The sequence below is a fragment of the Manduca sexta genome, chromosome 13, assembly GCF_014839805.1.
Source record: "Manduca sexta isolate Smith_Timp_Sample1 chromosome 13, JHU_Msex_v1.0, whole genome shotgun sequence".
Taxonomy (NCBI): domain Eukaryota; kingdom Metazoa; phylum Arthropoda; class Insecta; order Lepidoptera; family Sphingidae; genus Manduca; species Manduca sexta.
In genome coordinates, this window is record NC_051127.1 from 576,259 (window position 1) to 592,130 (window position 15,872).

At 36.2% G+C, this 15,872-nt stretch overlaps 1 protein-coding gene across 2 annotated transcripts in view; it reads right to left on the bottom strand.

Moving 5' to 3' along the window:
* Window positions 1-5: 5 nt before the first annotated feature.
* Window positions 6-15,872, bottom strand: part of LOC115453011 (putative epidermal cell surface receptor) — a 45,848-nt gene continuing 29,981 nt past the window's right edge. Inside the window, exons 3-19 of one of the 2 annotated variants that reach the window (XM_037438283.1) lie at window positions 13,672-14,126; window positions 12,865-13,051; window positions 12,135-12,264; window positions 11,888-12,029; window positions 11,143-11,527; window positions 10,177-10,393; window positions 9,648-9,856; window positions 8,222-9,373; window positions 7,677-8,010; window positions 7,269-7,467; window positions 6,794-6,930; window positions 5,938-6,128; window positions 4,778-5,012; window positions 4,123-4,226; window positions 2,986-3,153; window positions 2,240-2,323; window positions 6-1,745 (exon numbers count right to left, since the gene is read on the bottom strand). In XM_037438283.1, coding sequence (XP_037294180.1) covers window positions 1,738-1,745; window positions 2,240-2,323; window positions 2,986-3,153; window positions 4,123-4,226; window positions 4,778-5,012; window positions 5,938-6,128; window positions 6,794-6,930; window positions 7,269-7,467; window positions 7,677-8,010; window positions 8,222-9,373; window positions 9,648-9,856; window positions 10,177-10,393; window positions 11,143-11,527; window positions 11,888-12,029; window positions 12,135-12,264; window positions 12,865-13,051; window positions 13,672-14,126 — 4,337 coding nt within the window. In that variant the 3' untranslated portion in view covers window positions 6-1,737. The remainder of the gene's footprint in view (window positions 1,746-2,239; window positions 2,324-2,985; window positions 3,154-4,122; window positions 4,227-4,777; window positions 5,013-5,937; window positions 6,129-6,793; window positions 6,931-7,268; window positions 7,468-7,676; window positions 8,011-8,221; window positions 9,374-9,647; window positions 9,857-10,176; window positions 10,394-11,142; window positions 11,528-11,887; window positions 12,030-12,134; window positions 12,265-12,864; window positions 13,052-13,671; window positions 14,127-15,872) is intronic. The other variant, XM_037438284.1, reaches the window with a different exon arrangement.

The following is a 15,872-nucleotide window of genomic DNA, read 5'->3' on the forward strand; positions in this document are numbered from 1 at the left end:
CGAGATAATATTATAAAAATATATATTACAGTTAAAAAATTACGAAGAATTACAGAGCTTATTTATTTTACATTATGCGATACCGGTAGTCTTATTAACAATATTTACAATGAAATTAAAACATTTACACTTTTTTTTTTATGCGAGCACGACAATCTGACCCCACTGCACCTGATGATAAGTTAGGTCCAATAGAATGTCGACTGACGAGAGATGATTACCCCTCGGCAGTTGACACAATTATGCCGGCTTGTTGGATCCGGATATACGCAGGCTGCATGGAACGCGACACACTTACGAGAACCACTATGGCGTGTAGTTTGGATTTTAATTGGATCTTCGTTGACTAAACGCTAAACAAATTTGGATGAAGCTTGGACACAGGTATTCTGAATGAACATATTGGCTACTTTTATATCCGGCCGTACACTGCGAGAATTTTATACCAAAGAAGGTGAGCAAACCCGATTCCTGGTGACTTCCTTTTATGTAAAATTAAATATTTATTACACCGATTTGCAGACCGTTTTTATGCATATTAGAACTTGGCCCTTATTCTGTATGTCACTGTAAACGCGTAACGCGACCATGTCGCATTATCTTCGTGAAATTTGCGTGAAATGATATTCTGTATGCCAATTTCTATTGTCTTTAAAGTGACGCAGTGCGTTACGTGCTTGCTACGCTCTATCAAAATAACGTGTGGCATAAAGAATAAGGCCCCTTATGTGTTGTGTCGGGTTCGCTTTTGGGAAATTTCATTTTTCGCTGTCATCATATCGTATGAAGATAAGGTAGATAGAGGTAATGATGGCTACATAATATCAGGTACCTATATAAGATTTGGTCCCGTAATACGAATGTGAAATGTAACATTGTCGGTAAATTGCAGTTTTTTTATATCATAATTTATACCTTTGATTTAATATTAAACCTAACTCATTTGTTATCACTACCTTATTTTATTATACAGTATTTCGATTCAGAGCTTTTAGGTTAACTTAATTTAAAGCATGGTTAACCCTTTCATACACAGTTTTGTGTAAAGTGTAATAAAGTTGGATGTCACGTATGTCATCATATCGTCATCAGTATACTTCTAATGTGGCCATTTTATTAATTCGGTATAATTTAAAAACTGCAATCTTTCACAAAATGTTTGTTAATACCATTCATTGTTCAAATATTTCTAACAGTAATGTTAAAAATGTCTGAGAGACCTCTCTGTCTCTGCACAAAAAATTAACAAAAAAAAATCTATGTAAGTTTATTTTTATGATTACCAACCGAATTTAAAAATGGTAAACAATGGAAAAGTACATTTATTTTCACAATGAGACAATTGCAAACACTATTACTGGTTATCATACCATATGCAAAGCGCACATACCATGCCTTTAACCTCGAAAGGGTAAGCAGAGGTGCAACTAAGACACCCATTTTTCGTCGTCTGTTTCGCCCTATAATGTAACAAGAGACAAGCCTATTGCCAAATCGGACACGAATTCCAGAAAGGCAGGCACTGAGAATAAAAATCCAACATCAAAAGTAGATTATTACAAACTGCTTATCACTTGCATGAAAGGGTTAAACAACATCACATATAATCACTAGTTCACTATACACATTGTCTGTTCACACGCCCATCTCGTTGTACGGCCGGCCGTTAGAGTCCGGGACGTCAATGCCGCGTTCTGAGATCCCGTTGAGCCCATTGTGCTCACGGGAGGTTAACTGTCAGAGATCTGGAAAAAAGGGAATACGTAATCAATTACGACAACTTCAAACAACAAAGTTCTTCACAACTTCAAAGTTTGTTGAAGGGTTGAAGCAATGATTAATCAAAGATTAAACTAGATTTCAGAATGGTGCACACACATCACACTTTTATCCCCTAAGAAGTAGACAGAGGTGCAACCAGGGCACCTACTTTTCGCCTGTATGTACCGTCTCATGATAGGGGGTATGTAAGTAAATGGTATTTATGATTTCAGATATCTGTTGAAGAGAAACAATTAAGAGTGGTAAAGGATTTCTCTAATGCAAATCTAACAACATGGAACTGTTTGAATATTTCTTAGAACTAAATTGTCGAATTGTAAGATTTTAATATTTAGCGATTTGAGATTAACGCTTAAGTAGTTAGTATTACAGTTTATTTTTGAAAATTCCACGGTTGGACTTTAGTACCGAGAGAATACTGCGGGCGAAGTTTCGAGAAAAAGCATCAAACATTTACCCATAGTTTCCTGCTGTAACTCTAATTTGTACGCTGGGTTGTCATACGGCGGCAGCGAAGACTCTCGCGGGGCCGTTGGCACAGCTGGAAATTACATCACCTTACTTAGTTATATAAAAAAATACAGATTATATTAAATTATTTACAACTTTATTGTTGACATCGGCTAACTTAGTTTTATAAAACAAATATTGCAGGTTTTGATTAATTATTTAGAATTTTATTTTTCACCTAAAATACTGTAAGTACTTATATTTTAACTTTCATCATCGACCATATAATACACTGCTGAACATAGGTCTCCCTTGAAGATTTTAACTATCCTTTGACAGAAATAATGATTTTAACGTACATTAAAAGCAGATGGAACCTAAAAACCATTCTTAAATTTTGGGGTGTCGCAATGTCAACAATGATGATAGCTATCTCCAAACGCTTGAAAAAATAATTGTCCAAAGTGACTTCTGTTAAGTATTTGACTGTTAGGATAAAATTTTATTCACATTAGTCCAAACCAGGGATCGATATGATTATATCGACATAGACTATTTATTTAATACTTAAAATATAGGTTATCGACGATTTAATATAATTTTAACTTATAGTACTCCAAACTAACTATGGTCGATAAAACTGAACACTACTGCGAGTTGAGGAATGTTTTTTATCCATAAGTGTAGCTACACTAACCAGAGTGTATGCTCAAGTAATTTGCCGGCCTTAAACTAATGGTAGGAGGAACTCACGTGTGATAGGTACGGAGCGTGGGCGATGCCGTCGCACCACCACTAGTAGTAGCAGCAGTGACGTCAACGCGCCCAAGGCTGCCACCACACCCACCACCACCAGCGCGCCGTAGTAGTCACCCCTAGGGCTGCCACGACTGCCCGCCACTGATGACGCTTCTATTGTATCTGGAAATACAAATGCTAATGAGTCGCTGTGGTAAACTGACGTGCTAAGCTCAAAAGCGGTATCTTAAAAAAAAAACAATATCTTGATTTTTATGTCATCAGATAACTTAAAGAAATACCAATTCAATGAACTTACTTAAATAACGGTATCTTGTTTAGAACTTGTTAAAAAATCCTTAAAAGAGTTTATCTATCTGAGTTTTACATACAAAACTATAAAACTAGATTTACAAAACTTCGATTATCTCGAAATAAGATTACCCTGACATATCGCTTTTGCGCTTAGCACGGCAGTAAAGCCAAGTTATAATTCTAGTCAAAGAGCCCACGTCTGCAGAGGCTTTTTCGTCTTTCTGCAATTACGGTCGTTCTAATCGAAGTACTATTTTGATAGCCGTAGAAGAGTCAAAAAATTTCCTATTTACCTATACGGCTACTAAAGCTGTCCTTCGATTGGAACGTGTGTATTAGGGTATCTTCCTATGTTGGATTTAGTACACTATGTAATATGTAACAGGAAAAACTGCATTAAAATTGGTTAAGATATGTAGCAATAATTAACGTTTGGGGATACTGCTTCAACTCTTTCTTTCGCACTCATCGTTCGACGTCACGTGTGCGTGTTGCGCCGCTTTTCTTGTTTTTTTTTACGCTTACCTTTTCTACTTATGACATTGATATTTTATAGGATTTTAAAAAATCCTTTCGCGTTTGAATTGTACTATGTGATTTAAATATTTGAGAAAAGAAATTAAAAAAAAATGAGTTAAATACGCTATTGCAAAAAGAGGAATGCGGTTATACCATACTCAGGAAACTACATATAAAATTTTACCAAACATTTTTACTATATTTTGTAGATCTACACAAAAGATTTATTTGAACGAACATATTTTATTATTTTTGACGATAATATATTTAATATTTTCATCGTTGTATAATTTTAAAATACTTATATTCGATACTTACTGTCAATTGGTTCAGGTGAATCCGCTGATTTTGTGTTAATTTCTAACACATTACTAGTCTTCACTTTGCCATTTGTTAAAAATAATTCGAGCCACACGCGACATCTGAAACAAATTCAAAATAAAAATTAAATATGTGAAAGTTATTAAGGATTATATAAAACATGATAATCATAATGAAATGCTAGAATTTATTTTAGTAGTAGGTCTATCAATCATATTACAAAAAGATTTTCTTTTCACAAATCTAACTAGTTCTATCATCTAAAACAAAACAGAGTTTAATTACTTAAGGTTATAGCTTAAGGTCCATTTTTCATACATTTTGTTTCACCTTTAATCTGGGTAACTAAACAAGTATTGGCAAGTATGCATGGATATTTCGGCCTTTAAAATTTCGTCGTATTAAATTTTAAAGGCCGAAATATCCATGCATATTAATTATTTTTACGTTTTTCTTTCAACTGCGAGAACTAATCACTAACTAGACGTGAATTTAAATTCTTTACTTGTCAATACTTGTTTAGTTACCCAGATTAAAGGTGAAACAAAATGTATGAAAATGGACCTTAAGCTATAACCTTAAGCTGATTCCTTACTGCATTTTATTTTTTTTAATTTTAATTACTTTTGAATTTATAGTAATGTGAGCCTACCTGCTGTTAGGCTCGAGCCCAGTAAGCGTGATGGTGGCCGGCAGGTCCCTGGCGGCGAGCCTGAAGTCGTCGTGCTCGCGGCGCTCGGCCGGCGCGGCGTGTCCGCCGCACGCATGCGCGGCGCGGTACACGCGCACCCAGCGCTCGGCCGGCGCAGGCACTCCGCGCCACATCACCTCCACCGCCTCCGAGCCCACCGCACGCGCCTCTACTACCACTGTCCAGTTGTATGGGTCTGGGGAACAATTTATTTATAGTTAGTTTAATATAAACTCTTTATAGTACATCTTAGAGAAAGGAAAATATATCTGCAATAAAGATTAGACTAAAAAAGGACAGGTGCCATTGACAGTGTTAATTGATATCGCAATTAGCGATTTCTTCCAGATAGGAACTGATTTGTTAACTAGTATTTTTTTTATACGGGCGCTGCAGTCACCCCACAGCTATAGGTCAACGGGGTGGAGATTAAATAGTGTCGAAAGACGAGAGATAGTTACCCCTTTCCTGTCGAAACAATTCTGCCAGCCTGTTTTTAACTAAATATTCTTACATTATATACAGGCTGCTCCTGGAATGCGACACAGTACACACTTACGTGTGCGACTATAGCGGATTTTATACCTTTTGTACGATAGGAGTCATCAGAACTGATATAAATATCTCACCACCAACTAACCGTACTAAAAGGGTACGGGCCGTATTAAAAGATCGAACTCTAGACGTAGACCTTTAAGGTATTGAACTATTTAAGATACAAAACTTGAGCTGTTATTTAAGCGGCTATTGCTGTTCAGTCGGCGCCGTTTAATAAATAATACCCAGCTCTCAAAATTCGTCGTATGCTATGATAAAAAATATTATTTGATATGTTGTTAATATTTGTGTATAAAATAGCAACGATATTAAGATGCTGATTGTAACTTGACTATTTTTATTTCACAATGACAAAGCGATGAACAACACCATGATGAGATTCCGGGTTCAAATCCCTAGTCGGGTAATGTAATATTTGAATTTTTTCAATAGAGAATCATAGCGAAAAATGGTTGATCTGGTTGCACCTTTGCTACCCATTTTTTGATAATGACTTGATGTGTGCTTATTGATTGTGTTTATAATTTAATCCTATAACTACATAATATTATATTCCAGGTTACCTATGAAAGGTGCCGTGGTGAATTCAACCTTCCCAGGGTCGTGCAGCTCCGTGGTGGCCTTAGGTGGTGGTACCAGCACCAACGACGCTTCATACGTGCTCCCAGGCCGCAAGTCGTGGAGTTCAGCTGTCGAGCGGCTGTGGTGCAGTAGCTCCGTCATACTGTATATCGGAGTGCCTACTGGACGATATCTGTGGAAATATTATTTTCATAATTTTATAAATTTTGTAATATTTATCGACTCTATGGTGTAGTTGCAGTGCACGTGTATTTCATTGTGTAAATAAAACATGAAATTTTGTTTTTCTTGTTGTTTTATTATGCTTTGTACATATTAATATCTATGAACAGCCAAAAAAAACCTGAACTGAACTGTACTGAAGTATATTGACCTCTACGGAATTAAATTGAACTGTGCTCTGCCAAAGCAAACTAAAATCGCCTGAACTACAATAAATCATAACTCCTCTCATATTTTCTATAGTTTCAACCTGTCTCGATCCATCTGAAGTCACATCTCATCTTAACCGAACATAATCAATCCCAACACATCACATCCCATCTTGACTTATCTAAATCTATTTTATGTTTATGAGCTCCAGATCTATTTTACCATTGGCTTACGACCGGGTTTCTACAAAATGAGGCGAGCGTCCGGTAACAAAAACGAAACCAAATAGTTTCCGCCATGGTTAAAAAATGTTCCGTCTACCCCAAGTTATACTCGGATAAAGTACGAGAAGATTATAGAAAAGGTAATATTACAAGGTCGATGATGATGTCATTTTCAAAATCATTAAATCTAAGAAAATATAACAATCAACCTTTGATGATGACTTGTGTTGATAATACAAACCTGACTTGTATCGCGTCAATAAACTGTAGCTCGTCTTCGTCGAAGTGTCTCCAGCTCACGTGCGCAGTAGTGACGTTTACATCGACCACGGTCAACTTGCTGTCGATCTCTCTGCGTTTCTCCTCCACTGGACCAGCCTAAACGAAATTATTATATAAATTTCACTTTATAACATTATTACGACTGATTTTAACAAACCATCTTAAACTTTATTTACGGTTCGATCTCAAGGAAACCAATCAAAATAAAACATTTGTAAGCATGTCAAGATAACTATTCTGATTGATCCATTTTCGTCCTCGATAGAAAAAAATGGAATTGTTTATTGAAATCGGCGGTAACATAAGTGTTAGTTAACCAACTCTTATGTTACTCTTATAATTTGAAAATATCCAAAAGCATTTATCTAGGCACGCAGGAGACCCTATAACTATTTATATGATCTATAAATTATAAGCAAATAGATTTGACTCACCGTTGGCAGGTCTGGAGTATGCACGATATATACACCACTTTCTGGTTCCACTGGGAGATTGTGAAGATAGAGTTTGCCTCTTATTTTATACGTAGTAGAAGGCTTTAAGTCTGTTAAACGGAACTCTAATCGTGGCGTAGTCAATACTTCGTCAGCTGGGGCGAACACTTGCGAATTCCATTTCGAGACGTCTTCATCACTGCATAAATAATATTATTATTAATGGATATCCCAATTTTATAAATTGACGTATGGAATTGTAATGTTTTAAGCAGTAGGTAAATCGAAAATAATTTATAATTTGTAATTGTAAAGAAATATCTTAACTAGTGTGTATAGAACAAAGATAAGATAGAGAAATTCAAGTAGAGTGAACAAGTTTACACTAGACACTTAAAAAAAACTTACGGTTTGTCCGTGTATCTCAAATCAATGCTTCCTCTCAGTCCTACAAGAAGTGGCGGCAATCCAAACAACATTTTGATACTTGTCGGTGAATCGGCTTGAATGGAAATGACGGTCAGTTTCTTATTGTCGTCTACAAAGTGTGGAGGCACAGTGAATTCTGGAGGCAACCCTGGTAGGTTTGGTTCCAACGAATTGACGGGCCGGTGTATGTCATCATAGTCAGCTACACCTTCTTGTGGGTAGCGTTTTTCTGGAGGAACCGTTGGGAGGAATGACGGTCCTGGATGAGGGGGATGCGCCGGGTGCATCGGGAATCCTGCTGCTGAGCCTTGACCTAAAAATGACTTATGGATTAATTATTTGTTAATAACAATTTTCCAAGGAACATTAGCACCGACAGTGACAGTTTTGTTAGTCATGATAGAGAAAGCGTTTATGTTATAAATAAAATAAGCACATGGTAATTTCGTCTTGATACGTCAGGTCAAAGTCATATGTCTAAGGTTAACGTGAAACACAGAAAGGTCGAAGGCTAGGTCACTGACCTGCCGCTGCTTCTTGATTCTTATCGGCCGACCTTCCAAGATTCCTATTCACCTCCGATTCTATTTCCATCTGACTGAGCAAATGTTCAAGGTCTAAGGAGGAGTATGGTTTACCAGCATATCGGATCTTTGTGTTTGTAGTAGATGCTGGTACTGTGTCAATGTGAGCATTCGGTACAGCTCTCAGTAATACTGTCTCGTAAGGATTAGGTGCTTTCGTTAACAGATGTTTATCATTTTGCCTCCAAATAATGTCATTATGTTGGTTTTTGGTCGTCTTTACATTCTGAACGTCATTTGTCCGTAAAACAGTGACTTGTTTATGAGTGCCTGATGCAGCATTTTCCTTTGGATCATTGTATAGAATGGAATTTATAGATACTTTAGGAACAGGATAATTTGCAGATTTATTCATTATTGCGGGCTCGAAAAATTTCTGGTTTGTCCTAAGATCGGTTATCGTTTTAATAGTAGGATTCACGTACGCTTTTGGGTAAGAAACTGTGGGTGTAATAACCTTATGGTCGTGATCTGGCAAAAATAGATCTAAATTATCAATCTGAGATAATGGAATTTTCTTTACGGGATCATGAATTTGAAATGGAATTTTTAGAGGACCCAACGAATGCGACAGATACTGCTGTTTAAAAGTAGGATATCTGGATTCTATAGCATTTTGTAAAGGATTTTGTTTCTTGTCAGTCAGTATGAAATTCATATCATTTCCATGGTGAAGATGAGTTATGAAGTTAGGTGGTTTCTTAGGATTGTCAATCACGGCACCTTGTCGATGATCTTGGAAGGGGAATTGATAATCATGATTGACCAAAGGAGGTTCGGCATGAATAGTCTTGAATGGTGATTCGAAATCATCTAGAGTGAAAACTGTAATATTATTGTCTGATGCATTGTCTTGCGTGATAGCATTCTTTGCCTTACTAATAGAAACAGGGTTGACAGGTTTAAGTTTAGAAAATGATTTCACAGGAGTCAAGTGTTTGTAAAAGTCTATGGAATCGGTCGTAAGTGGCGTGGGGAGTATTGATGAGGCAATAGTCGGTAGCAGTGGTACCACGGGCGTTACGAAGTTCATGTTCGGTTCACCAAGTTTCGGCATGCTGTAAGTTTTTAATGATGATCCTTTGTCGTTTGCTGCAAGCATAATGTGAATAAGTGGCATGCAAATGATATGTGATATGATTCTTTGTGGTACTGAAGCATGCATTTCAATACTTTGATTTTTTTTATTGTCCTCTATAGTTTTTAAAAAAAACATTTATGTCACAAAACGTGTTAAGAAAAATGTTAAAACATATTTTTCTCTTGATCCTTTAGATATCAAACCTATTAGAGAACAATAAAAGAATCATTCAAAAGTGTTTTATAAAATCATGCATATTGCTATCAAGTGTTTCTGATTTCTTACCGTTCGGCACGCAAGCCCATCTCTTACAACAGTCCTCGTCAGATATGTTCACAGGAGTTGGATGATGAAGCGGTGGGCATCTCAAGGTCTGTGGTGGTATAGGCGGGAGCGGGGCGCAAACTTCCTGACAGTCCAGCACACCATTCTCACAGTAACACCGACGTTCACAACCAGTTAGGGACAGAGGAACTTCGCTCCAATTCGGTACACTATAAAGACGAAAATTGCAGTCAATGCAAGTTAACACAAAATGACTGTCTTATATGTACTGGGAGGTAGAAAGTGGGGCGGCAGCAGATTTGATCTCTGCGGTCTGCCTGAGATTGCTCTGAATGTTTGCATTATAGGACAAAGACAATTTCTACAACACAAGGCTTGTGCATATAGGTTTAGTGTCAATGAAGTTAGATGGATTAGTATAAGTATATGCTTAAATAATGAATATATTGTCTACTTTAATTATGAATTACTAGTTTTCTTATCATTTCGAAATCGTGCACAAATAATTTGTAAAACATTATATACTCACGCAATTCCATTATAATGGCATGTGCCATCGCTGAGGCATCTGGCGGAGCGAGGGCAGCAGTTGGGCGGCTGTGCTGGGGGGTTGGGTGCCCACTTCACACAGCCCTTGGACATCAGCTCTAAGCCCACGTGCGAGGGACAGATCATCTCGGCGCATTCCCGTGTGTCCGGCCCTGTGCACTCGCACAGCTGTTCGCAGCCGATGTGGAACTCCTCACCTAGAAATAGATTTTATTGTCATAATCATACATCGCTAATACTAATACTTATGTATGGCCCAATTCAGATTTTACGGTAAAATATTACATATTATAATTTTAACAGTAATCGTTAATCATGTAGCACTCCTACCTAACTTAATAATCTTAGATTGTATGTACATTTAGATTTGTTATTCAAATAATTACTATTATAACTGACCTACTTTTGTTTGATTTTTAACATAGACATATTCTCTCATTTCTGTTAAAACTACCAATAATACAATATACTTCTATAGAGGTCCAACCCATCAAGTAGAATTGTGAGAAATTTTAATTCGCAGCCTTACGAACGTGTCCATTATTTATAGTGTTTCTGATCAGTGTCAAAACAACTTGCGGATTCAATTATTAGTATTCCATTGACATTTGGGTGGCTTCGTGATGTTATCCTCTACCGTTAGTCACTACGTACTCAAGTTACGTGTTGTAGACTGAATTTTTATTACGTAATAAAGGACCGCAACAGGAAAATTTAAAACAACAGTTGCATTTACTGGTTGACTTGGTGTTATTTCTAAGAACGAATGCGAATTGTACTAAACCTGTTTATACTGAATCTGAAGTGGTAACTTAATTGACACATAGGATGTACTTATTTATGCTAAAACACAAATCTTGTTGTCAACGGAAATACTGTGTTATTATATAAAAAATAAGATAAATGACATCCAACACGTCACCAACTTCTTATATAGTAGACTTACCCACGGCATAAAATTGACCATTCTCAAAACATCCAGCCTTTGTAGTATTTACTAATTCTTCATCCTGCACTTCGTTAACACCAGCATTAGAAGCAGTTATTGTGAAATTGAATTTAGTTCCTGTCTCTTTGGTCTTAAGAATGTAATCTTTGCCACCTTCTAAATCAAGTATCAGATTTGAATATTTAAGTTCGACATCCTCGTAAGACTTTCCTCCATCGCTGCTGAGGAGTAGGTGGATAGGATCTTCACTGTTGTTTAAGTGCATGAGGTTGACTTGAACGGAATTGTTGTGGAGTACTTTCACTGAGCCTATAGGTTCGGCTAGTACTAATGGTCGCATCGTTGCTCTTAGCTCATCTAAGTCTTCGAAGTTTCCATTAGTCTGGAATATGAAACAAGAAAATACTATTGTAATACTATGCAGATATTCGATTTTAATGAAACAAAGTCTATATTCTGATCAAATTAAACTCGGTCCACCCGTGAAATGTGCGCCAATAAACAAGGATAAAAACAGACAGGCGTATAGAAAAAAATTATAAATCGTTGATTTGTGTTTTATAACCCTTCATTAGTCTTCCCTATTCTCCTTTCATTCCTTTTTTTTAATGTTCAGACACATGGTTCTGGTACTTTATTATATGAATAGACTACGAAGAAAAAACTACAATTAAAAATTACTGGACACAGCTGTTTTTAGAATAAGACCAGTTTTCTGATTGTTATAATTATTTTGTTTTACCTCTTTGGTGGTAGAAGAAGTGATATTTTCACTAGGCTCTTCGTGTACATCGTGAGATACATCGCAGACTTGGATCTCGCAGCACGCATCGTTTGGATCTTGGACGTTGATGCACTTCTCAGAAGGCGGAAGAGGATTGCATCTAGCAAATATATTGTTATGAAGTTATACTTAAATATCATTGCCAAAATTTTTTCTATTAGTACCGGATTTTTTTTATAAAATAGAAATTGTAAATACTCAATACCTTGGCTTGCAGGTGACGATGGAATTCGGCTCGCAAGTGCAACTCTGCTCACACCCAAAATTCCATTTCGTGCCTACTGCATAAGTCTCATTGCCGTAACGACAGACTTCGACTTTAGTGGGCTTAATATCTGAAAAAAAAATGTACAGTTTAATTTTTATTTTTATCCTTGAATTGAAGGCATTACATTTAAGTATGTGTAAATTGGTCATACTTTACGGTTAGGATTGTATGGGAAAGGAATTTTAACAATGGATTATTTCATAATAGGCATTATTGTACGATTGTTTTCTCACAATGTTTGAAGCTTTGGAAAACTGTGAGAAGTGACCTTGAAACAAAATGTGACAAGAGTAGGTCATAAAAGTAGTTCAAGAATCGACATATAAAACAAAAAATAGTACAAAATATTATATGTAATTAATTATACACTTACTTGTATATTGTATGTATTCAATAACAAAATTAAGAGCCTGTTCACTAGTTCTGAGTAACTGCTACTCGTCACATAAATGTATAAGTCGACCAAATACAAAAGTCACACTCCAATCCATGCTCTCAAATAAAAGGAGTAATACATGATAAGTGACATTAAAAATTTACTAAAAACTTGTGAAACAGACTCATATTTTTATACAAACGATATCAATTCTTGTTTATCCCCATAATTTGTGCATTTAATTCAGTACCCTTCTGTGTACTGTCAATCACATATATAAATAACCTTTACCTCCATTTCCAGTTGCACAGGCCATGATAGAGCAGCAGTCATCGACAGGTGATTCGAAGCATAGCGGGTCGTTCAGCCGTCTGCCACGACGAATGTACGGATGCTTGCAGCGTGGCGAGCATTCGAAGACACCGCCTGGTGTACACTCGCAGGATTCTTCGCAACCTCGATCCATCCTTTCTCCAACCTGTTTCATAGACATTTATATCACGTTTTTTTTCAGAAGTATAAGAAAATATATGCCGGAAATCGAGTTAATTACTGCCTTCATAATGACAGATATTGTTTATTATTTTGTAACAGAGCCGACGCTGGACTTCCAGCGGGGTCTACACATCGTCCAGTTGAACACCTGGTGGAAACCATTGGAGTGGAGGTGGAGTATTGAGTTGTAACCTCTGTACGTTGTGGTGTTTGCTTTTAATAGCAGTTAGAATATGGAATGCCTTTATAAAATAATATGGTGATAGTACTGGAACGACAATGAAGTAATTACATATATTGTGAAATGCACATTTTAATTGGTTGTTATTAATATACTGGAGTCCGAAACTCGCTACTTTAATATAGTTTTATACAAGTAGAAGCGTGATAATAACAGCTAAATTGTAAATTCACTGCATGTTTCATTTATTGCTTACATTACCCACGAAAGGCCAATATGTTATGCAAAGATGGTATAAACCCACAGATGATTACGATGTCCATCCCGACATATAATATATATTTTTTGTAATGAAATCTTTTGGATTTACTCGTTACGTTAGTCCGAAGATAATAATCATAAGTTTCAACAATATTACTTACTTTGTAAAAAATTTCATTTTCCTTGCAAGTCTCAACTTCATCAGAGCCTCGATCAGGATTCAACAGATGATGGAAGGGCGCTTGTAAATTCGTGTAGAACTTGTCTGGAATATCTTTATGTTTATGTTCAGGCAACACCCTCGGTGGTTCGTCTTCGTCATCGTCAAGGGTGACATCACTTAAATCTATACCTTTCTTATTACTCCTATCTTCAGTCTGATTATGTAATGCATTAGCAAAGTTTTGGAGTTCATCTACACTCAAATTTAATAATCTAGGTTTAGGTTTAGCTTCATTTACGTTTTGAGCTTCGGTAGTAGTATCTATATCTGTTTTGTTTTCAGATGTATCTATCATTTTTGGTGTTGTAGGCAGTGTTGTGGTGGAAGTTGAAGTTATTTCAACAGTTGTTGTCGAGCTTGATGACATCTCCTCATCTTCGCTGGCTATTTTACCTGGAAAAAGATGTCAATTAGCTTGGTCTAGTAATGTAGTTTGACTATAAATAGTAGATTTAAGTTTGTGTATGACATCGAGTTATGTTTTGTGGATTATTGATGATATTCACATTTCGTATACGACGTAAAATTTGTTCCCTATGACAAAACGTGCGTGATAATATGCAATTTGAAGAAAAAAATATTCCCATTTGACAAATAATCATCCATGAAATTATTTGACGTCAACAGGTCAATTTTGGTCAACGAAAAGTATATTTATACTAAAAACGTTGTTAAATGGTTACGGTTAAATTGATTTACACGAAGTTTAGTAAAGTGCGTCGGAATTGTTTTCATATCACAATTATTAATGCACAGGTGTGTTTGACATTGTGTAGTTATGGGTGAATAATATGGGGCCAATGCCATTGGCGAAATTCGATCCATATTGCTACTAAGTATATTGTCCAACTTCACATGTGAAATTGTAGCTTTACGTCAATGAAAGTGTTTTAGCATTTTATTTATGTAAACTTACCTACTACAGAGCAAATTATTTTCCAAATTCACATATATGTACGTTTAATATATAATTTCAAATACGTATATAGTTTTTTTTACAGTTTGAAGTGTATTATTATTATCCAGATGGATAGATATTTATTTATATTTTTGCCTGTTAAAAAACTTGGAAATATATTTGCCTTCGCTTTTTACAAACAGCTACAGCTCTATGATTTTGCGATGGCGTATGCAACTTCGTCCATATAAACAAACCCTTATATTTTATAATACACAAGTAATAATACAAATTACACCTCCTATCACTAATGATCTCCTGATACACAGCAAATAAGAACGGAAATGGAAGTGTCGATAAAAACAAGACCTATCACAGCTGCTCGGCAAGTGGATCAGGGTCACTGGCCAAGATTTACTGGTTACCTGGTTTAGATGCACGCTAAATTATACACTCTTATTGCGAGGTGTTAGAGGTCACTTTACCGTCATTTTATGCGATAAATTCAATGTAACTGTCATCATAAACCGTCGTATTTTGTAAATGATATTTCTTGATTTTATGGTATTCAAAGGTGGTTTTAAATTCCTAACGCGATATTTCGCGCCTTATTCGTCTTATAGTAACATAAGATGGAACCTTGAATTTTATTTGATTATTAAAATGAAAGAAACTTTGTTCATTTCTTAATAATAAGTATGTTGTAAGTTTTTTTTAAGCCTGAGACGCCGTCAATTTGCTGTTAAAAAACATCATTCAATTATGAAACGCAATTGACGAAGTTGCTGAAGCAACTATTTCTCGGCAACAAGGTGACAGCTGCGTTTCACTTTACTCTTTGACCAACAAACTTCCCTTAGGGCTGTAGTAATGGATGAATCTAACCTTTCAAGTAGATATTCAAAAGTCATTTAAAAACTGGTTCTCAGCTGAATAGCCACTATTAAATGACCAAAACTCAGCAGTCAAAATCCGTCATACGCTGTGACTTCGTGCACGGCAGAGTGGTCACTCTGCACCTGATAGTAAGTGGAGTAGAATCCCATAGATCGTCGATTGACGAGAGATTATTACTCCTCGGCAGTCGACACAATTATGCCGGCCTGTTGGAACCAGATGTACACAGGCTGATTTCGGAATGCGACATCTACGTGCGCCACTATGGCGATTTTACAACTTGTGTAAGGTGTTCGCTATCCGGACGGATATAAAATATAAAAAATGTTAGTATGTTGTTGATA